Source organism: Trichosurus vulpecula, chromosome 7 (genome assembly GCF_011100635.1).
Source record: "Trichosurus vulpecula isolate mTriVul1 chromosome 7, mTriVul1.pri, whole genome shotgun sequence".
Lineage (NCBI taxonomy): Eukaryota > Metazoa > Chordata > Mammalia > Diprotodontia > Phalangeridae > Trichosurus > Trichosurus vulpecula.
This window is the reverse complement of record NC_050579.1, coordinates 221,162,229-221,185,298: the sequence shown is the minus strand read 5'-3', so window position 1 is coordinate 221,185,298 and position 23,070 is coordinate 221,162,229. Positions and strand designations below refer to the sequence as shown.

Here is a 23,070-nt window from a genome sequence, read left to right as displayed (position 1 = left end):
AAAAGAAACCACACTGCAAGACCAGGAGAACATTTATAGAAAAAAGATGGTATTTTGCAGCAAATTAGCATGGGATCGTTGAAAAAGTACTTTATAATTTCCTAAATCCAATGTAGCACACTCTGTTCCTCTGCTTTTCCATGAATATAGATATTCTATGGAGAGTTCAGATGGAAAATTGATCCCATATAAGTGGTGAGATTCTTCAGGTGCTCCCATTTTTAAAAACTTGTACTGCTTCATATTGTTTATTTTTGTATGTACATGTCCCATCTTTCTAGCTAGGCTATAAGCCCCTTGAGGACAGGGACAAATGTCATGGCTGATTGTATATATTTCCACTGCCCATCATACTCAACAAATGATGCTTGTTGATCAGTCTTCTCATCTGAAAAGGAGGGGGTTAAACCAGAAGACCTCCAAGGTATCTTCCAGCTCTGAATCTATGATCCCTATAATCCTTGGTTTTTTTTTTTCCTAAAAGTTTACAGGAAATCACTCCATTTGTTTAATAATCGATTGTGGAATGTTTCCAGACTAATTGAGCTATAGTTTCAAGGATCTCTCTCCTGCTCTCCCTTTTGGAAAACCAGGACTGTAGCCTAGCACCAATCTGACTTTCCACAGAGTCTAAAGTTTAAAATTAAATGAGACAATAAATTTGGAAAATGCTTAACAGAATGTCTGGCCAGTAGTAGGCACTATATAAATTACTATTTCCTCCTTCCTCTCCTTTACAAAGGAGTTTATGTGAAAAAAAGACACAGGGAATTTTATTTGACCATAAGCTCAATAATCGTTAACTCACTGTGGCAATGTTGCTAATAAAGTTCATGCAATTAGCTACGTTAATAGAAATACACAGTTGAGGGTAGCAGAGACAATCGGACCACTATACTCTGTGATTGAGGTGTGGGAAGAGATAGGTATTGGTCATATGACCATATCTGTAAAATTTCTCAATGCCCTTGGGTGTAACTTATATGGGCTTCAATATTTGAAGTCATTGAAAGTGAATATAACCCCCCCTACTTTCTCAAAAATCATAGTCTTCAGGTCTCTTGTAGCAATGAGTGATCCTTTCCAATTTAATCACCATTGTTCACGATGAAGGCAAACTCAGAAATTAAGTAGATCTGCCATTACTGTTGTCTGATAGCATCATTTGCACCAAGTGGTAGGCTATCATTTTCTTTTTCATTTTCTGAACATAACTAAAAAACAAAAACAAAAACCTCCCTTTTGATGTCTGCAGCATTTTTAAAAAGTCTCTTGCTATTTCTAGGCTTTAGTTGTCCTGACAGCATAGGGAGGCAGCATAGTGTAGTGGAAAGAAGGTTGGGTTTGGACCCAGAGGACCTGTATTTAAATCTTAGATGTGCCTGGGGCAGCTAGGTGTTGCAGGACTGGCCCTAGAGTCAGGAAGACTCATTTTCCTGAGTAAAAATCTGGCCTCAGACACTTAATAGCCCTGTGACCCGGGGCAAGTCACTTACCCCTTTTGCCTCAGTTTCCTCATCTGTAAAATGAGCTGAGAAGGAAATGGCAAACCACTCCGGGATCTTTGCTAAGAAAACCTTTAAATGGGGTCTCAAAGATTCAGACACAACAGAAAAGTGAATGAACAACAACAGTCTGCCACCTACCGTCTCTTTGAACTTGAGGAAATCATCTAACCTTTCTAGCCTTCAGATTTCTCTGTACAATGAAGGGGTAAGATGAGTGACCTCTAGGATCTCTTCCAACTTTCTATCTATGATCATATCCTACGAGCATCGTTCCACTTATTTGCATGTTTCCTCTTAAAAAAAAGACCCGGCCTTATCGAGGAGTTGCCTGATTTTAGATATCTCACTCTGTTTTCTGCTGGATCCATTTGTGAGTGTGCAGTCTGATTATTTCAGAAGAATTCTTACTAAAAATCCCAGCCTGAATAGTAAAAGGATGATGATAAATATAAGAACGAAGTCTATAAACTTTCATATGTCTCATAGGCTCCTTTGGCCCCATGGTCTTATTCTGAACTTGCTCATTTATAATTAAGATTATTTGGAAAAGCAAGTGGCGTCCTGGGCTATTTGTTTTTTCAGCAATAACCACCTTCCTCTCTCTCTCTCTCTTCCAAATAAAAATATGGAACTAGATACCAGTTTAATAATTTTCATTATAACTAATGAGTTGGGTTCAATTCAAGGTACTACATTTCAAGAGAGACTTTACCTAAACATGATACTTCAGATGTCATGGTCCTTTTTGAGAACAAAGGACAGACAACAGCAACAACCTTCGGACCACACCAAAGGGTCTGAAAATCATGTCACGCAGGAATTCGCAGTATTTAGTCGAGAAAAGAAAAATAAAATTATGGGGAACTTAATTATTGTCGTGTAGTCATTCTAGTCATGTCCAATTCTTTATGACCCCATTTGGGGTTTTCTTGGCAAAGATACTGGAGTTGTTTGTCAACGCCTTTTCCAGCTCATTTTACAAATGAGGAAACTGAGGAACTAGCAGAAACATAATACCTGCTTTCAATTACCTAGAGGGTTGTCTTTTAGAAGAGGAATTAGACTTGTCCTGTGTAGCTCAAAAGAACAAAAGTAGGTCTAATATATTTTAATCTGATATATTTTTAGATTTGTTTTTAGATTTTGTGTTGTATTTTTTGTTATAAACTCATTGTTTTCCTTTCACTTTTCAGAGTATAGAATAATTTAAAAGTGTTTTACTCATTTTAGATTATATTAAAAGTTTTGAAACTTTTACAATTACTTCTATTACTGCTATGTTGCCTTAATTTTATTTTTTATGTAATAAATATTTACTTATTTTTTCCTATGAAATAATATAGATCCCTATGATCCTTTATGTATGAACTTTAAAAGTTTTCTTAATTTGCAACTGTTTACTAAATTTAATAACTTATTAGTACTAATACCAGTAATAGTAGTCCTTGTTTACCTCCCGATTAGCAATTTCCTATCAACTCTCAGTTTTGTTATAGCTTTGGATATACAGGAAATAAATGTAATCTTTGCAGAAAATGTTTGAGTATAAATCCTCTCATATTTGCTTCTCCCAATTAGCTAGATGGATGGTATATTTGGGGGTGGGGCAGAGCATACATTTTGGTGTAAATTTTTGAAATAATAATTGGTTGAATTTAGAAATTTAGGATATGATTATAGCTATATTGTGATGATCTCTTTGCTTATTAATGAAGAATCTAATTAAAACTGTTTTCCTCTCCTGAAATGGGAATCTCAGCCTACTTGGGTTGTAGTGCTTTATGTAACTCTTGAGCCTGCAGTGCCCTGATAACCATACAGTTGGAGTCTTTATTTAAAAAAAAATAAAGTAACAGAGGAAAGCAGTTGCACACACGGGTAATTAACTTTTTTATTAATAAGCTGTTAGACAATTAAGAAGAGCTTAGTCAGTCTCTCGAGTGTATTATTGTGCTAACTCCTGGGTAAATAGCCTCATTTGTGCGCTTGCTGGTGTTTTTGGCTGTCAGGGTGCCCATTCCGCCACAGTGATCCCGAGCTGTTGAAGCAGAAGCTCCAGTCATCCAAGATCTCTCAAACCGGGATAAACCAGGTAGGTCAGATTCTGTTCCAAGACCTTGGTAATGAGGCGTCAGACTCTTCCTTTCAGTTTCATTTAATATCCTCACAGTAGTATTCCGTGCAACTTGTCAGGCGGAATGCCAGATTGCCTATCTTTTAGATGAATTAAGCCAAAGCACTAATTTTTCTGGTTTTAATCCCTTGTTGGAAATTTTGTTTCTTTAGTCTGCTGGGCGGTATTTATCCCCCTTTTGGCTTGGTGATGAAATAGGCTTGGAAACGTGTGTGCGTAGGTGCACGTGTTCATGCAAGCCCACATTTGCACTTTGTTTCTTCATTTTTTCATATTGAGAACTGATGCCACCTTAAAAAAATAATTTTTGAGTAGTCTATTAAAGCTTGCTAATGAAGCTGAAAATTAATGACAACATTTTTCATCTTGGGGAAATTTTTTTTAATGTTGTCGATATCGCAGAACCCAGGATAATGTGGGGTGTGCTGACTGACTATTTTGATAAGCATCACTTGTCACACTGTTTAATCTAAAATTCTGTTAATAGTTCATTAGATCTAACACTTTGCTTTACAAACACTTGCAGGGAAAAGAATGCCTAGAAATGCAAAAGTCAGTGTTGTGAATATCTTCTAGTACTTAAAAAAAAAAATAAAGCTGTTTTGTCAGAAAAATAATCCTGAATACACTAATGTGGTAGACTGTCTTCCATGCAGTTGTGTTGACTGAGGTGTCAAGGGAATTGGATAACAGTCTAATCTGGAGTAAAACAAAGTGAATGTCAGAGCTGGAGTCCAAAAACTATCATGTATCTTTATCGGATTGGATTTATTTTAGAATTCTAATCACCAAAGAAGACCCTTTGCCTTTTATAGTGACAACTCAGATTTAGTTTCATCCATGGTTGATAATTCATCTTTCCCTATCCAGCCTCTTGTTTGGACGTTGCTTATATTCTTACTTGGCTGATCAGTGTAGATGTTTAATATCTGTACCATTCACCCCCCCTCCCCCCGCCATTTCAGTGCTTAATAAACACTTGTTAATAACTCCACAAATAGTAATGACAGAGTGCACTTACTCTTCCTTTCTTCTCTCTGTGCTTCCGGCACATTTCTTTAGCTACAGAGTATAAGTTCCTCTAGGGCAGGGACTATTTAATTTTTGATCTTGTATCCCCAGAACATGAAACTGTACTTGGAACATGCATAGTAGATGCTTGATGACTGATTTATTCATTAATTGACATTTCTTACCTGTTTGTGGTGACTTAGCAATTCATTCACCATACTTCTTTTGTTGCTGTTGTGTTGTTTCAGTTGTGCCTGACTCTTCGTGACCCCATTTAGACTTTTTTTGGCAAAGATACTGGAGTGGTTTGCCATTTCCTTCTCCAGTTCGTTTTATAGATGAGAAAACTGAGACAAACAGGGTTAAGTAACTTGCCCAGGGTCATACAGCTAGTAAGTATCTGAGGCTGGATTTGAACTCAGGAAGAGGAGCCTTGTAGATTCCAAGCCCAGCGCTCTGTTCACTGTGCCACCGTGTGGCTCCAATCATGCCTCTAGGCCTAGGTTTTAATTGAGTTTCTAAAATGAACATGGATGTGTATGTAGTTCCTGGGTAATCAGTCAATGATACTTTTGCTTTTGTTGAGTACTTTAGTGAAAGGCTCTCTGCAAGGTGAAATATGGTAGCTGCTGTAGTCTATTCTAAAGAGGAATATATTGGTGAATGAAGGGTCCATGTAGAAGCATTTTGACAAGGGTGCATTTAGATCTTTCCATTATGAGTGCTTTTAAATATTTTATTGTCTAAAAGTCATAAAAAATTCACTACTGAAATGCTTCCAAGGTAAAACTGTAACCATTTATTGATGTTTTATGGTCAGAACCTCCTGGTGAAGATTTCTTTATCTATTTGAAATAGCTGGAACTATGTCAAATAATCAGAACCCTGATCTTAGAAGGTATGTTGAGACAGGCAAGGCCACAGTGGAAGTTGGATTTGATCCACATGGTATCATGCTGGCCATGACCACATTTGCCCCTTTTATTTTCACCTTTGCCTCCCTTGATGGTGATGTCAAATCATAACTTTTATATCCCTTTTAATAATTTGTCAAGTGTTTTTGGTGAGAGTTCAAAGGCAACAGCACCAGACAGAGCTAGGGTTTCCTTTCCATTTGCCCAGTCAAGGGTCACTCTGATTACTTCCTGGAGCCAATGTGTAAGTAGAGAACTGGTCTGAAGAAAATGTGGTGTTTACATTGTGTCTTATTCCAGTAGAAAATTTCATGGTGAGTGTGAACAAATAGGGAATTATAAAGGAGAAGCATAGTAAAGGATGATATCAAAGAAATGTATGAACAAAAACAGAAGATGGACTGGTCATGTGAAGAGAGCATTGGATGGACTGCCTGGGCAATATGTTCATACTCTCTTATGATCGAGAATTGTGGAAGACCCCTACTACATTGAAGAACTTATAGAAGGATGTGGACAAGAGTTGCACAGGATGGGCAGGAATGAGTAAATTTTGATCTGCATCATTTTCAGAAGGACCACCCCAATCCATTAAATCACAGGCCCATTGGAGTATCTGAAGGGTATTATAGTTATCTCTTAACTCTACAATTAGATTGTAAGTTCCAAGAAATCATGGTCCATTAAAATTTTTTTAAAAAAAGAAAAGCTTTCCTATTCTATCCAGTGGCTAATCAAGCCTACATGTGTGATGAATACTTAGTAAATATTAATTGAATAACTTAATTAGCAATAGGTACAGAGGCATTTAGGGTTATATACCACACATAAGTTTTAGAGACAACATTTATATCTTGGGAGAATTTATAGCTTGGAAAAATGGGAGCTTGAGTAGATGATTATATAACTCTGAGATTCTTTTTGATTCTGTTGCCCATCTTTTGAAAGTCAGAGTTGTAGAGGTAGGGAATATAGAAACCAATGGCCAGGCATGATTCTAAGAGGCAATCTGGGATTTCCTTCCCATTCCTTTCTGGATGGCAATAAAGAGCTCATGGGTTGGGCCTATGGTCCACTTAGTGCTATTCCAGAGCTAGGACATAGAATATGCCAAAGAGGAGATCTGGATGATAATGCCATGTCCTGTATGTTCTGCCTAAGAGACACTTTTCTGATCGAGCCCCTGAATCAAATCAAAGTTGCCTTGTTGTAGGCAATCAACACATTTTGTGCCCTCCACTGTGCTAGGTCCTGGGAGACATTAAGGCACAAATCTAGCATTTCCTGCCTTCAAAGAGTTTACATTCTGTGTGAAGAAAAATGCTTTAGATTTGGAAAGAAAAAGTTTGGACCCTTAATGGCATCAGACAAATATGACCTATAAATAAATAGCACATATTAATACAGGGATACTTGTATAATGCTTTACAGTATTATTTCACACAATAATACCGTGCCTTACAAAGTGCTTTTCTCACAACTCTTAGAAAGTTAGTATTTTAAGTATTATTATCTCCATATACAGATGTGGAAATTGAATCTCAGAAAGGCTAAGGGGCTTGTCCAACTTCACAGAGCTAAAAGTGACAGAGCCAGGATTTGAACCTATATGAATCTGAACCATATCAGTGCTTTTCCCATGACAACACACTACCTCTTTTACATAGACAATATGAAAGTTTCAGTGCCTTTTGTTGATGTGCACAGTGTCACAGAATCTCAAAGATAGACCATCAGTGATCATCCAATGTAACCCATACTTGTACTGAAATTTCCTTCAATAGTAACCCTGACATGTGGTCACTCAGCCTTGTCTTAAAGATATCTGGTGACAGGCACCCCATTACATTCTGCAGTAGCCCATTTCACTTGTTTTTCCTTATATCAAGCCTGAATTTGTCTTTTCTCCGTTGGTCCTGTTTTGCCTTTAGACAAGTAGAATCAAACATTTTTTTCCCCCTTCAAGGAGGAGTTGGGGTATTACAAGGGATAGTTTGCTAGGTAGGGGAGTAGGAAGAGATATATTCAGAAATGAAGATGATTTAAAAACAAAATATCAGTAAAAACAAGATTACTAAAAAAGAGAAATAAACATCCCTTTTTCACATGGTAGCTCCTTATAGATTTTAAAACAGTTATAATATCTTTTCTGTATTTATTCCTTTCCAGGCTAAAAATCTCCATAGTTCCTTCATGTTCTCCAATCTTCTCACCGTTCTGGTCCCTTTATTATCTTATTAAGAAATATATAGGTTGATTTTTTTCTTCATACCTTAGTAATAGTACCTTCAGCACCTCTCCTGATGAATGTTTTTTTCTTTTAACTCTGCCTTCTTCATTCTCAGATTTCTACCAGCACCTGTGTTTTTCCTTTGATGTATTTCTCCATGTCTGCTCTCTCACCTATTTTCCCCAGTCTTTATTGCTTATTTTCTTTAAGACCATGCAACCAGCTACTCAATGCCTTATAAACCTAATATGTTGTTTTTTTTTATTGTTGTCTTTAAAATTTCAATTCAAACAAACGTGTATTTACTATCTGCTTATATGTGTTGTATGCAATTAAATTCTAATCAAACCCAGTGAGGTACAAAGTAAGACAACTTGCCTATTAAAATGGCAGAGATGACTGTGCTAGGCACTGGTGATATAAAGACAAAAATGAAACCGTGTCTTTCCTAAGAAAGCTCACATTCTCCTGGCAAATAAAGGAATAAAAATGTTTTAGACTCATGAAGAAAATGTTTTAGTGTACTCAACCACCCACACATCATAGTATGCTTTTCAATGTCATCTTATTATAGTTCGATTCATATTTCTGTGGAATTTTTCTATTGAAGTAACAATCATTTTGGTACTCTTTAGAATTTGATCAGCTAATCAAATCTATCAGTATATGGTGATCTACCATATCTACCTGCCTATTTTAGGCCTTTTAAAGATTGGGACCCTTCAGAAGACCTCCGTCCTTTGCGTTTTAACCATCTCCCCTCCCCATCTCCTTTAAATATATGTCTGTGTATAGGGTCGAGATATTGGTAATTGGAGATATAGAGATTAGCAATAAAAGAATCTCTATGGAAATAATCATCTATAACTTGTTTTTACACTTTAGCTGAATGAGATTTTTCTTACAGGTTTTTTTATTTATCTGCGTTATATTTTATCCTCACACTTGTCAAAAGAGCTTATACATGAAATTTTCACATTGAAATTCCTCAGCTGGCAGCCCTAACAGCTTTGCTGTGTGCCCTGCCATTTTAATAGCTAAGTTGTCTCACTCTGTACCTCCCTGGGTTTGATTAGAATTTAATCACATATAACACATCTAAACCCTGACTGAGTTTGATCAATAAACAACAATAATTGCCATCCACAGACAAGTGCAAGGGGCTGGTTGTGCATTGTAATATATGCTGTAATGAAATTAGCATCTCTTGTTGGGAGCCATGCCCTGATTCTGGGCCTTTGGAGTAGCTCCGCATACTTATTTCCTAGGGTAATAGCAAGAGTGCTTGAACTACCGTCATATTCCTAACAAGTTGAAGCCTTAGTAAATGGTGTTATACCTGTAGGACATTTTCACACTGTTCATTTGGTTCTTGTTCATTGAGTGGGAATTCTTCATTGACCCTTCAAACAAAAAACATTTAATAACGGGTATTTTTCATATATTTGGGTTTAGTCACATGCATAATTTAATGTAGTGTTAAAGCACGATAGGGCCCTGTGGCCAATGATAGATGATCGTAGTATCCAATCCCACATCCATATTCAAAAGGTGAATATGGATGGTTCACTGACATTCAGCTGTCCTAGTTTCTTATTTCAGTTCTGCCTTCCCTTTAGACAAGTCACTTAAACTCTATACGTCAGTGTTACTAACTCTAAAATGAGGATAACGATCCTCCGTATCACCTTCCTCAGCAGATTAGACAGATCACAGATGGGGAAGGAGAAGGAGTAAGGGAAGGGGAGAAGCGCGCATTAGGTGCCTGCAATGGGTCAGCTTCTGCGCTAAGCATTTCTAACAAACGTCTCATTTGATTCTCACAACAGCCCTGCTATTATTATCCGCGTGTTACAGTTGAGGAAACTGAGGCAATCAGAGGTTAAGTAGCCTGCTCATTCATTCGAGAAACATTTAAGGGCCTCCTATGTGCCAGGGAGTAATAGTAAGTATCTGAGCTTGGATTTGAACTCGGGTCTTCCTGACTCCAGACCCAATGTGCTATCTACTCTATCACAACATGGTGCCTTGCCATGTAGTAGCCTCTCAATAGATTGTTAGAATGAATGAATAAATGAGTAAATTGACTTTGTGTAGCATATTACAATTTACCTGTATATTGTGCTTTACAGTAACAAATATTGAATTGCCCTGTTGTAAAATTTACATCTAATTTACGTCCTTATTTAGGAAACTTTAATTTTTAGCCTCTTTCCAGTAACCCTTTATTTTCTTGTTATTACTTTATTTATATATGATTTCTTGAAAAATATAGCACTTTAAGCTTGGAAAGCTGTTTACATTACGTCACGTCAGGTGAACCTTATAAAAATCACATGAAATAGGCATTGCTGGTAACTATTTCTTCCCTTTTAGAGAAGAAGGCACTGAAACGCAAAGAGATTAAGTGACTTGCTCCTGGTCATATTCCTAGGACGTGTCAGAGGTTCTATTGGAACTCCAGTCTTCCTGCATTGTGATTCAGCTCTCTGCCCTGGGACATGAACTGTGCCCATAAAATCTTGACAGTATCCAAAGTTATATAAAAGAACCTGTGAATCTACACTTAGTTATTCCCATTTCTTTTAATCTATGTAGTCAATTCTGGAAATATTCTTCGCTGTTATTTCCAGCTGGCCATTTTCCTTTTGTGGTGAAATAGTCTCTTGCAGTGAACCAGTTAAAAAGCTTTTAAAATTTGTTTTTCAGATTTTTTTTTATATTGTTGTGTTTTATTGCAAGGTATACAGCCTCTTTAATGTAGTTTCTGAAAGAACTGGTGAGACAGGGTGTATGTCAAGCTCCCTGTAGCCTGATACTGTCTCTCTTTTGTATTTGTAGCTACAGTGCCTTGCACCTAGTAGGTCTTCAACAAATATATTTGTTGCAGCCCCATTTTCTAAAAATTTCTTTTCTCTCCCTTTAGATTTTCCATAAGAAGAAAGGAAGCAGCATATATATATATATATATATTTTTTTTAAAAAGGACCTTGACTTTCTGGTCCTTTTAATGATTTTTTAAAAAAGTGAAAGCAGATCCAATAGATACTTTCAAGAAATTATAACGGTGACATCATAGCCAGAAACTGAAAAATTGCCCGCCCTTTCCACTTCTTGTGAGGCTGGTTAAAACACTATTGTTCACTGTCGTAAAATCCTCAGGCAGTTATTGTCCGCATTAAATCTGAAACTGGTAAATGCTTTTTAATGATGAAATCTTTCAAAATGGACAGTTTAAAAGACTTAAAAGTAACACTATGTCAAGGAGACTTTATGGCAAAGATAAATCTAAGTGACACCTACCGAATGTTCATATAAATCCCATCTACCCCACATTGCTATGATATTCTTTGGTAGGTCATCCTTATCAATGGGAGATAGTATTCCCACTTTCCATTACCTCATGACCAGTGCCTGCTTTTAAGAAAAGCTCCTATCTGTTTCATCCTATAGAACATCTCCTCTGATTCCTAGGAATAGGAATAGTCATTCTGATTGCTTCATTCACTTTCCCTTTCTTTAGTGTTGTAGTTGAAAGTGTGTACATTGTTCTTGATGAATCTCAAGAAGGTATTAAGGAAGAGCTGGGAAGGTTAGTATTAGAACTGACCTCAAGAGGCCTGGCTTATTTTTTTTTTGCTTTGTCACAAAGTCTTTGCCTGTCATTGAACAACTGATAGAATTTCTCTGGGACTCTTTTCCCTTCTTGGCAAAATGAAGATAAATAGTGATTTAAAGATTAATGAAGCAATGTTGATAAAGCAGGTTGGAAGAAAAACAGCTGCATAAATCAAATGGTATATGTCATAGCTAGCCCCAGCTATGAATGAGATTTTACTTAAGTTTTAAACTTTAAGTTTTACTTAAGATTTAAAAAAAAAACGACTTTCAAATAATCTGACATTTTCCAGTGGAAAGATCATTAATAGTAGTACTCATCACCTACAGTTACATGATTTTTAAAAAATTAAATTATTCATCCTGCATAACAGCAGGATGAGTGTGAGATGAAAGGTTTATTATCCTTAGGGATATTGCAGTGGAAATTATGGACCTAAAGAGGACATCTGTTATTATGGAATGAGCAATGGTTAGAGAAGCATCGGAACTGGGTTCAAATACCAACTCTGCTACTGCCTACTTGTGAATCCTTGGAGAATTCACTCATCCTTTCTGGTTAGTTTCCTCATCTGTAAAATTAGAGGCTTGAGCCAGATGATTTCCATGGTATCATCTAACTCTAAATATGTGATCTCTAAATCTAGCTGTATTTCCAACAAGGGATTAAAGTGAGTTTTCTCTGGGTTCAGTTTCAGTACTGCTCCAAGGTTGTACCACCTTTTAGTATCAACTACAGAGACAAGAAACTGAGATATGGAGAAAGTTAAATGGTTAATCTTTTTTTAATGCAAGAAAAATAGGATAATAAGTGCTTATGTATCATATAATGATGACTTCAATGCAAAGGTGGAATAGGTGAGGACAGTGAAAAATATGTTTGAAAATATGGCTTGGGAATAAGAAATGAAAGAGGCCAGAAACTTATAGACTTTATAGAAGCCTGATGCCTATACATCATGAAACTTTCTTCAAGAAAAGACTAGAAATGCACTGGTCATGATTATATTTTAGCAGAAAATATATGGCTTGTGAAAGTAATTTATGAGTTAGCAGTCTATGAGCTGTCAAACTTGTTAGAACAAAGTTCAAAATTCGTACAAAGCTAGAAGAAAGAATAAAAATGAGGATGGTTTGATGTGCAATTAAACAACTACAGCCTGACCTATTTAGATACATTACTGATCTTGAAAAATGGGGTATGTACAAAAGAAAAGATGTTGATGCTGATTACAATTATATATGCTTTTATGGGCAGACCAAAAGAGCACCTGTTCAGCAAAAATTTCTTACTGTTTTAGTGGAGAGATATGACAGCCAAGAGCCATACTGGTTTAGAATATAAACTTATTTGTAAAATATTGCCGTGGATGATGAAAAATTATAAATAGTATTGTCTAATAAAAGAGAGAAAAACAGTGAAAGATAAAACCAGCTTCAAAAATTTCTTGACTTGAAATCTAACTAAGCATAGTCATTCTGAGGGCATTTTAGGATGTTGCTTGAAAAAGAAAAACAGAAAAAGGTAGAAAAGATCTATGAAGATTTAAATTTTTAAAATTCTACTGATAACTTTCTCATTATATCTCTCCCTCTCCCACACAGAGAGCCATTCCTCATAATAAGTAAAAAAGGAAAGCTGGGGTAGAGTGGGGAGAAAGTAGTTTAGTAAAACTAATCAACACATCGATGAAGTTCAACATTATATCCAGTGTTTTACACTCCTGGTCCTTCACCTCTGCAAAGAAGGAAGATAAATGCATTCTTATGTCTATTTGGGGCCCCCAAGTTTGGTCATTTTAATTACACAGTATTCAGTTTTTATTATTTCCATTTACTTTGTTCTAATCATCGTTTATGTTGTTTTTCTTATCAGCTTACTTCACTTTGTATCAGTTCATAAAAATCTTCTCATGTGTCTTTATCATTTATATTAATTATTTCTTACATAACAGTCATATTTCATTAAATTCACGTATCATAATTTATTTAGCCATTCCCCAGTAGATGGGCATCTACTTTTTTCCCCCCAGTTTTCTTCAATGATTTTTTTTCTAACCATCTGCTCTCTTTCAAAGACAGTCGAGTTACTGTACTTGTAAATTCCTTGAAGGCAGGGACTCTTAGCCCTTCTTTGTATCCCTGATGCACAGGGCCTGGCACATAGTAAGTGCTTAATAAATGCCTTTTGACTGTCTGACTTTAGATCACTTCTATATAGGTATTTAGAGGAGGTAGAAGGGAAAATCTGCAGGGTTAGGTCAGATAAAGTCAATAAAAATGTAAAGGAATTGTGGAATCAGTTTTCAAAGGGCCTGAAGAAGGTGAAGATAGCAAAGGTGTGGGAGAAAAAAATCTTTATATCAAAACCAAAACTAACCAAGAGAATGATGACTACTCCTCTATGTGCCTACTTTTCCATTTATTTACAATTTTTAAGAATAACTTGTATGTATATCAAGTGGGTCCTCAATTTTCCGTCGTATACCACATACTCATTATTGTAAAACTGTTAGAAAAATGTAGAATATATGAGATTCTACTCCACTTATTGTTAGTTGACCATTAAAAAGAAAAAAAATTGGTTTGATAGAGCAAAATACCCCCTCATTATTTTTCTTTCAACAAGGTTTCTAGGAGTAGTAGTAGCTAACGTTTTTATAATGCTTACTATGTGCTCATCACTATGCTAAGCGCTTTACAATTGTTCTCTTACTTGATCCTTAAAACAACCCTGGGAGATGGGTGTTATTATCACTTCCATTTTTACTATGAGGAAACTGAGGCAAACAGAGGCTGAGTTCTTTGCCCTGGGACACACAGCTAGTAAATGTCTGAGGCCAGATTTGAATTCAAGTCGTCCTGACTCTAGGCCCAATGATTTTTCTGTTGTGTCACTTAGTTGCCCCCACTATGTATGTCATTTCAGAACTATACAAGATTTCTTGAAAGACAAAGATAATCTTATCCGGTGACCCTCTGATTATAGCTGTGTGACCCAAGACAAATCATGTAACCAAGTGTTTGCATCAGTTTCCTCCTCTGTAAAAATGAGGATCATAGTATCACCTCCTTCTACTAGGATTGCTGGGAGGATCAAAGGTATTTGCTGGTGACACAGGTGAGATTTAACACAAAATCCAGATTGAAGAGGGATTCGCTATGAGGTGCGGTCCTCCAGTCATCCTTGTATACAGATTCCGTACCGCCATTTGCATCAAGCTTTAGATTTTCTTGAATGAAATTTATAGTCACTCAAAAGAAAGCAGCCTAACCACCCTGTCCTGAAGAAAAACTAAGTGGATGAAGAATACTTGTTGTTCAGACTGTCACATGCATTCAGATGGGCAGCCTTTTGAATTCATCCGTCACGTATCTGTGTGACTGTGTATATGAAGACATAGAGACAGAGACTAAAAATGGAGAATGAGTTGGGCCCAATAAGTGTAACATGGTAAATGGAAAGAATACACTGCTCCCCCAATCAAAAGTGAATATAACAAAATTATAAAGAGCAAGCAGAACTCAAATGAAGAGTTATGAAAGGACACCCCCAATTTACCCCTTCACAGAGGTGGGAGGTCCACAGGTGGTCTACACTGCATATTTTTTTTTTTACTTTTTCAGTGTTATTTGGGATGGCTCTTTGGGAAAGGTTATTGTTGTTCGGTCATTTTCAATCGTGTCTGACTCATCACGATCTCATTTGGAGTTTTCTTGGCAAAGATGCTGGGGTGGTTTGCCATTTCCTTCTCTTGTTCATTTTACAGATGAGGAAACTGAGGCAAAGAGGGTTAAATGACTTGATCAGGGTCACACAGTAAATGTCTGAGGCCAGATTTGAACTCAGAAAGATAAGTCTTCCTGACTGCAGGCCGAGCAGTCTATCCATTAAAGCACCTATCTGTCCTCTGGGAAAGTTAGTGGGTAAGGATACTTGGGATAACCGTGATGATATAAGAAGCAGAATGTCTTGATTAAAAAAAAAAACAACTCATTTTTTAAAAGATTCTGTATTATGTGAAGACCTGAGATAACTGACCAGTCTAATATGCTGAAGAGTTGTCATCTCTTATTCCCTCTTTAATACTGATCCATCCTATAAAGTCCTGTTTGGCATTTAAAGGCCTTCATTCCTGGCCCCTTCCTTCCTTTCTTGCCTTCTTATGATTTACCCTTCTTTACTCACTCTATGGTCCAGTTACTCTGGCCTATTTGCAGCTCTTTGAATACAACATTCCATCTCTCATCTCCTGGAATGCTCACCTGGATGGCCTCTGAATTTCTCTGCCTTGCCTCAAAACTCAGCTTAAATTCTGCCTTCTACAGCGTGTGCCTAAAGTCTGGACACATAGGCAAAAATGTATATTTTCAAGAAATGAAATGAATGAAATTTTCAACAACATTTTATTTAATTGGAATATTAACAAATCATCTTCAATATGATTTCCATCATTTGTGATGCAAAGGTTGATGTGCTTTGCAAGATTCACGTGAACCCGATGCAATGACTCCACATTGCCATCAATTTTAGCACATTCACTCTTTATGTGTTCAATCAAGCATGCTGCATCCGTGATTTTTGTTGAGTACACCTTCTCCTTTAGCATACCCCAGAAAAAGAAGTTAAGGGGGATAAGGTCTGTTAATATTCCAATTAAATAAATAAAATGTTGTTGAAAATTTTTGCCTATGTGTCCAGACTTTAGGGACACCCTGTAGAGGAGTCTTTTCCTGATTCCTTCAGGTTTCAATTTAGTTAGCCCCAAAGTTAACTTGCATTTATTTGGTATATACTTATAAATGTACATGCTCCCTCCCCTGACCAGATTGCAAGCTCCTCAAGGACAGGGATTCTTTTGCTTTGTCCTTGTATCTATCTCCAGCACATGACTTGTAGTAGATGCTATATAAATATTTGTTGATTTGATTTTTTCCCCCTCTAATAAATGAAGCTACCCTGTGGTTAGAGTGGCAGATTATGTTTTTAATCATCTGAAGACTGGCCTAGCTAAATTTGTAGAGACTTATCATCAGAAAGTTGTAAGGGTTTAAGCTCAGAGGTGAACTACTTAGGAAAAGTGTGGCAAGCGTTTCTTCTACCATCAATCAGGTAGCAAAGTTAGTATATATTTCACAGTATATGTTTTAATGGATGTACTATATGTGTTTGTAATGGGTATACTATATATCTAAATCGAACATAATTCACAATATATGTTTGTAATGGATTTTGTTTTTATTTCTCAGTGGGAGAGAAGGCAGATTTTTTTGCTGATTAAAAAATAAAATTTAATTTAAAAAACAAGTATTTATTAAGTATCTCTTATATGTCAGACACTATGCTAAGCACTTGGGAGTAGAAAGACAAAATTTTAATGAATTCTTGTTTCTATTTATAATAATTTACTTTCACTTATTTTTGTTATAAAAATTAATGAGATTAGGCAGGCCAAATATGCACACAGGAATACCTACACAGATGGAGTCGTGAATCTTGAAATAGTGTGTGTGTGTGTGTGTGTGTGTGTGTGGCACATTAAGGCTTGCAAGCCCCTTTCTATAGGTTAACCCATTTGAGTCTCACAATAATCCTTGTGAGTAGGTACTGTTGGTATTGCTATCATCCTCATTTTTCAGAGAAGAAAACAGATCTTTAGTGACTTGGCTGTGGTCATATAGCTAATAAATGGCTGAGACTGGATTCAAACCCAGGTCTTAATGAGGCCAAGGCAAACAGTATGTCAGTTATACCATGCTGCGTCTCTCTTCCTTCATGGTCATTGACATCCCCTCTTGACAAGGAAAACCTCATGAACTATATTGCCAGATTTGCTCTCAAATGTTATCGCTTTAGGGAATGAATTCCATATTTACAGTTAAGGTCTTACATCTATTTCTTTGCAATTTTAGTTTTACTTCAGCCAATTTATGTTTGACCTTTTTGGCTTCTCTAGATTTCCAGTTTGGAAGTACAGATAAAGATTTTCACAATTTGATTCCTACTTGCTAATTTATGGTCACCATTGATACTTGCCAGGAGGAATTGACAGGTTCATCTCCATGGTACCATTTCATTTGACATTGTGTTTGCAAGAGGAACAGCACTGATGAGACTATGAGCTCAGAAGTGCCTGTACTGCTTGGCAAAAGTTTGGCAACTGTGTTTTTCTTCATTATTGTTCGTGTATCTCTTCATTTCTTCTTAATTGATTCTCTGCTATAAGAATTCAAGAAAAGAGACAGGTCACATGTGCAGACAATGACCATATTTGGGTTCAGAGGCTTACTGGCATGGGCCTCCATCTTTTTTATATGGGATTTAACTGTCAATGGCATAAAACATGGAAATTTAATCTGTGGGACTATAACAGAAAAACAATGCACTTAAGCACGTTCTTGGCTGGGTCCTGTGATTTGATCCGTTCTGCAAATGTAATTTATTTATACATCTGTCAATACCTGTAAGGCTACATCCAATAATGAGCATGGCAGGGATTTAAGAGTGCGTTCATTCCACAGTTGGACACTGAAAGGTCAGCCTTTTGAATAGGGGGTAGAAATTAACATTTCCCAAGAATTTATTTCCCCCCTTCCTGAGGTTATCTCTTAATTCCAGCAATTTACCATGTTTGATAAGCAGGCAGAGTATATATTTTGATTATTTGGTAGGGGGAAAAGGTGATGTAACTTAAAAAATTTCAACTAGCATTGCACTCTGCTGATAAGAGTGGGAGTTTGTGCAGTACTGAAGAGATTACATGAAGCACAATGGGAGAACAAATTGTATTTACAAAAGATAGGCCGATGTTCCTAATAGGTGTTCAGAAAAGACCATTCATGCTCATATTTTGCAGAGCTTTACTAGAAATAACTTCATTTCTAAAAAGGACAAATCTGATTGAAGGTAAAAACATTCCTCCTCTACAGATACTTGTCTAAAGGGTTTACATTAAATTTTCCTGATGGGTGCACAGCAGTTTTTTATGCTGTATCTATATAAACTGGTAATGTGAAAAATAAAAATCTAAATACTATATTTGATTGCTTCATGCTCAAACCACTCAGATTACTAGATTTATATCTACAATTATGGAAGAGATGTTGCAATGTGATGTTCTGACAATAACTGTCAAAAATATAATACCAGGGTGCATTTTCATCTTGTTGTTTAAGTTATTGAAATTCACAGTTGATAGGTCAAAAGATCTCTATCTCTTGTCATCTCAGGGGTAATGCTAACCTAAATAGCCCTTCTGTAATGCTGTCATGTTGTTAGAATTGTTGTATATAAATTGCAAAAATTTGTCATGCTGTATGGTTTATTGCATTTTTGCCTAGACTAAAGAAATGAGAAAAGGCCATTGATACTTAGTCACTATCTTTTGGATTAAACTTTTAATTCTTCTGTCTCTCTCCCTCGGTCTCTCTTTTTTTTTTCAAGATTTTGGATTATGTAAAAGGCACTCACTACCAGTTGGCCTGCCAGAAGTTTTTTGAATTAACGCATAATGTAAGTACACATTTAAATTTTATGTGACGTTTATTAATATAATATAAATTGTTACATATCGTTATAAGAAATCCTAGAAACTCCTGGACTTGAGTTAACTGCATTCATCGACAATGATAGTACTGCAGTGATTTTTATGAGTTAATTAAACTTTGAGAGGCACTGTGATATAGTGGATAAAGAACCTGATTCACAGTCAGGGAGGCCTAGGTTTAAGTCTTGCCTCTGACATCATGACTGTGTGACTTAAGTAAGTCACTTAGTGTCCCAGAGACCTTTCCTGAGACTGTAAGTTGTGAACAAGTATTGATCTGCATTGGCAAAAGGGGTTTCCTCATGGAGAGTTTCATACACCAGGGAAATCACAGGTCTAATTCAAAAACAACAGTAACTACAAATTTTTTCTACTTGTTTGGTATTCACTTTTCTGTGAAGTAATATTTTTGCTCTGGTAATATAATTGTTAAACATCTTATTAGGACTAAATATTTCATATGACAATCATACTAAAAATTCTTCGTTCTTTAGTGTTTAGAGTGGTTTTGTGATCTTTTTTATCTTTTAAAATATTTTTTATAAATTGTGTACAAATATATTTTAAAAGCTCATTAGAATTAGTGACGAATATAATTAAAATAGTCATCAACAACAAAATTTCATTATCTTTATTAGAACAGAAATCAGTTGATCAATAGACATTTACTAAGCATGTACTGTGTGTTCAGGCACCGTGCTAAATCATACTGGGTTCAAACAACAAATGGGTATTATTGATGTCAATTTAATTTGGCCTTATGCTCCTAAATGCTCCCATTCTCGAATTTGTTTATTCAGCTTGAGAGTTGTAATTTCATCTACATTTTAAATTCTTTTTGAACTTTTAAGTAGAACTCCATATGTCTACAAACTAAGGTGTTTTCCCTTCCTCCATGCTTATTTCAACAAAGAAACATTTCCTCTCAAAATTAACTAACAGATAAGGAATGATGATGAAAATGATGACCAAAGTCTAAAAATGTATTTCATAGTTTCCTAAAGAGCTCCCTCTGAAAAAAAAAAAGGGCTCCCTCTGGTTGTCAGAGACAATAGCTTAAGATTCATGTGGAAATTGTCCTTCCTTAAGAATAGTGAAGAATTAGCGTATAGGAGGGGCTAGGTGGCTTAGGTGCCTATATATCTATAGTGAGTTTCTAATCAGTAAAATTTAGGGTTCCAAAAAGCTGGAATAATTTCATTTAGCCCCAAATAACAAGTACCAGTAACAGAAATTGTGTGTGTATGTGTGTTGGGGGGTGAGGTGGGGAAGAAGGGGGAGATGTCCCCTTTTGCTATAAATTCAACCGCCTGAAGATAGATCATGCCATTACAAGTGAAGACATGCTTGGCATATATGTGAATTTAATAGCACCTTTGTGATATCCTTGTGGCTAATATAGAGAAATGTGATAGAACCTTACACCTGAAGTCAGGAAGACCTGAGTTCAAATTTGGCTTCGTTTACTAGCTATGTGACTCTGGGCAAGTCAGTTAATCTCTGTCTGCCTCAGTTTCCTCAACTGTAAAATGGGCTAATAGCACCTACCTGCCAGGATTATTGTGAGGATCAAATATTTGTAATATAATATATATTTGTAAAGTAATTAACATGGTACTGGGTACATAGTAAGTGCTTAATAAATTCTTTTCTTCCTTCATAGATAATAGTACAGTTGGGTAGATTTATAGATACTGACTAGTTGTATCCAAAGAATGTTGAAATCAGTCAGTGTTGTGCTGGAAGGAGGTCTCCAGTGGTATATATAAGGAGTTTGATTAGGATCTGTCTTGTGCAAAAATATTATTATCCCAGTTGAAGACACAGAAGATACACTTGTCAAGTCCATGGATGGTACAGAATTAGAGCTTGCAGAATCAGAATTCCAGGAAGTTACATCAGGCTGGAGTGGTGGACTCACTGAACAAGAGGAAGCTTAATTAGGAATAAATGAAAAGTCCTGCAAGTTGCTTAAGTATAGGTTACAAGAGATCCTCAACACCCTCTCATGCAAATTCTGGCCCCTGGCACTGGGCTCTGATAGAAGAACTGTTACTTATCTTGCCTACAACCAGACCTCTAAATCACTTCCCAGTCATTTCCAGTCCATGCTGTGGTAAGCTTCTGTCTCTCCTTTTATAGGTCCCCTTTATTTGTTGTCACCCTCCACTGGAATATAATCTTTGTATTCCCAGGGTTTTGCTCAGTGCTTGGCACATAGGAAACATCCAACAAATGCTTTATCATTCATTCAATTCAGTAAACATTTATTAAGCACCTGCTGTGTGCCAGGCTCTGTGCTAAATGCTGGCGATACAAAAAGAGACCAAAGATAGTCCCGCCCTCAAGGAGCTTGATTTTACTGCAAACTCAATATGAGTCGATAATGTGATATGGCTGCCCTCCCCCGTGCAATATTAAGGTGCATTAATGGAAGTAGAATACCTTCTTTGAAGGAAGTAATAGTTCTGTTCTACTCTGTGCCATGCAGATTGCACCTAGAGTTTATGGTTAGTTCTTGCTACCATGTTTTACAAGGGGTACTGACAAATTGGAGTGTTTTTAGAAGAGGACAAATTAGAATGCTTATGAATCTGGAAGCCATGTCATATTAGGAATAGGATATATAATATAAAGAATTTTTGGTCTGGAAAGAGAAAATTTAATTGGGTACAAGTTAACTGTCTTTCACTATTTGAAGGGTTGACCTTTGGAAGAGAGAATAGGTTACATGTCTCCAGAAGGAAGAATTGGATCAAGAGTAAAATTTATGAGAAAAGATTTCAAACATACAAAAGGACTTCTTAACAATTAATGCTCTCTAGAAATGTCCTCCCTCAAAAAATAGTTCCTGTTTGCTGTTCCAGAATAGACTAGAGAGCAGTCTGACAGGGATAATGTAGAAGGGCTACCATCTGTCCTACACTGAATGGAAAGTTGTACTTAATAATCTTTAAGGTCCTTTCTAACCGGCATTTTTTGGTTTTGTGGTTTTCATGAGACAGATGGACCCTAGATAGTGTAGCCCCTTTTTATGGGTACAGCCACCTAGCAAAATGTAGACTGGTATATAATTTAGGAGCTGGAAGAAACCTTACTGAATTCAATATTAACATTTTACAGATGAAGAAACTGAGATTTAGAGAGATTTAAGTGACTTACCCAAGATGATTCAACCAGTGTAGAGGTACATCCAAAAAAGGAACTTTTACCGTTTGTACTTTAGATGTCATTACAGGCAGTTAGTGGCTATCCTGTTGGATAAATTACAACATTTCTATTTTGTAGGGATGCTGGGAGCTTGGACCTAAAACACAGCTACTTAGATATAAATCAGTTTGATAAACTCTCCAGCCCGTGGATCACAATAAGTCTGTGTAGGGAAGCCATTGACAAATTTATAGTGTTGGGAGAACTTGACTTTACTTTGCTGAAAATGGATAGTTTTCTCTTTCTATCAGAATAACAGATTCTAGCTGAACAAGAATATGTTCAGAGACCTAGGCTTCTCATACTAGGGGACTTCAATGCACATATTGATTCTCCTTCCAATGCCCCACCATGCCGTTCCTCAACCCACTCACTTCCTATAAGCTCCTCCTCAGCTATACACAACGATGTTCATATTCTTGATCTTGCTATAACCTATAGACGTACCACCTTGATATTTAAGAATCTTGAAATCCCCTAATCTGACCATAATCTATCGGTTTTTCACTTTTCCTTCTGCCTTCCCTTACATAACCCTACTCTTCATCTACACTGTGACCTCCAATGCCTTCAGTTGACCCTTCAGTTCTCTCCTAGGCCATTTTTGCTGCACTGGTCGCTATCTTCTCCCTAATCTTGACTCGTTGGTGAAACGATTCAATTCTACACACTTCCTTTCTTGATCCCTAGCCCTCTTATCCTGTCTCCCATTATGCCCAGGCAAGCCTCAGTCACTCCCATCATTCACTGCCTTTGTGCCTATGTGTGCTGCTGAACAAAGGTGGGGAAAATCACACAACCATTTTGATTGGGCCTACTACTATGTTACTCAACCTCAACTGGCCACTTACTGCTACTAGGCAATCTTTCTATACCTCCTTTATGATTTTACTATCCC

The 23,070-nt window shown here is 36.6% G+C and overlaps 1 protein-coding gene across 1 annotated transcript in view; it reads left to right on the top strand.

The window, feature by feature from the left end:
- PRIM2 (DNA primase subunit 2) overlaps positions 1-23,070 on the top strand; it is a 361,392-nt gene that overhangs the window by 325,671 nt on the left and 12,651 nt on the right. The window contains exons 12-13 of the mRNA XM_036767629.1: positions 3,518-3,600; positions 18,860-18,928. Of these exons, the coding sequence (XP_036623524.1) occupies positions 3,518-3,600; positions 18,860-18,928 (152 nt within the window). The remainder of the gene's footprint in view (positions 1-3,517; positions 3,601-18,859; positions 18,929-23,070) is intronic.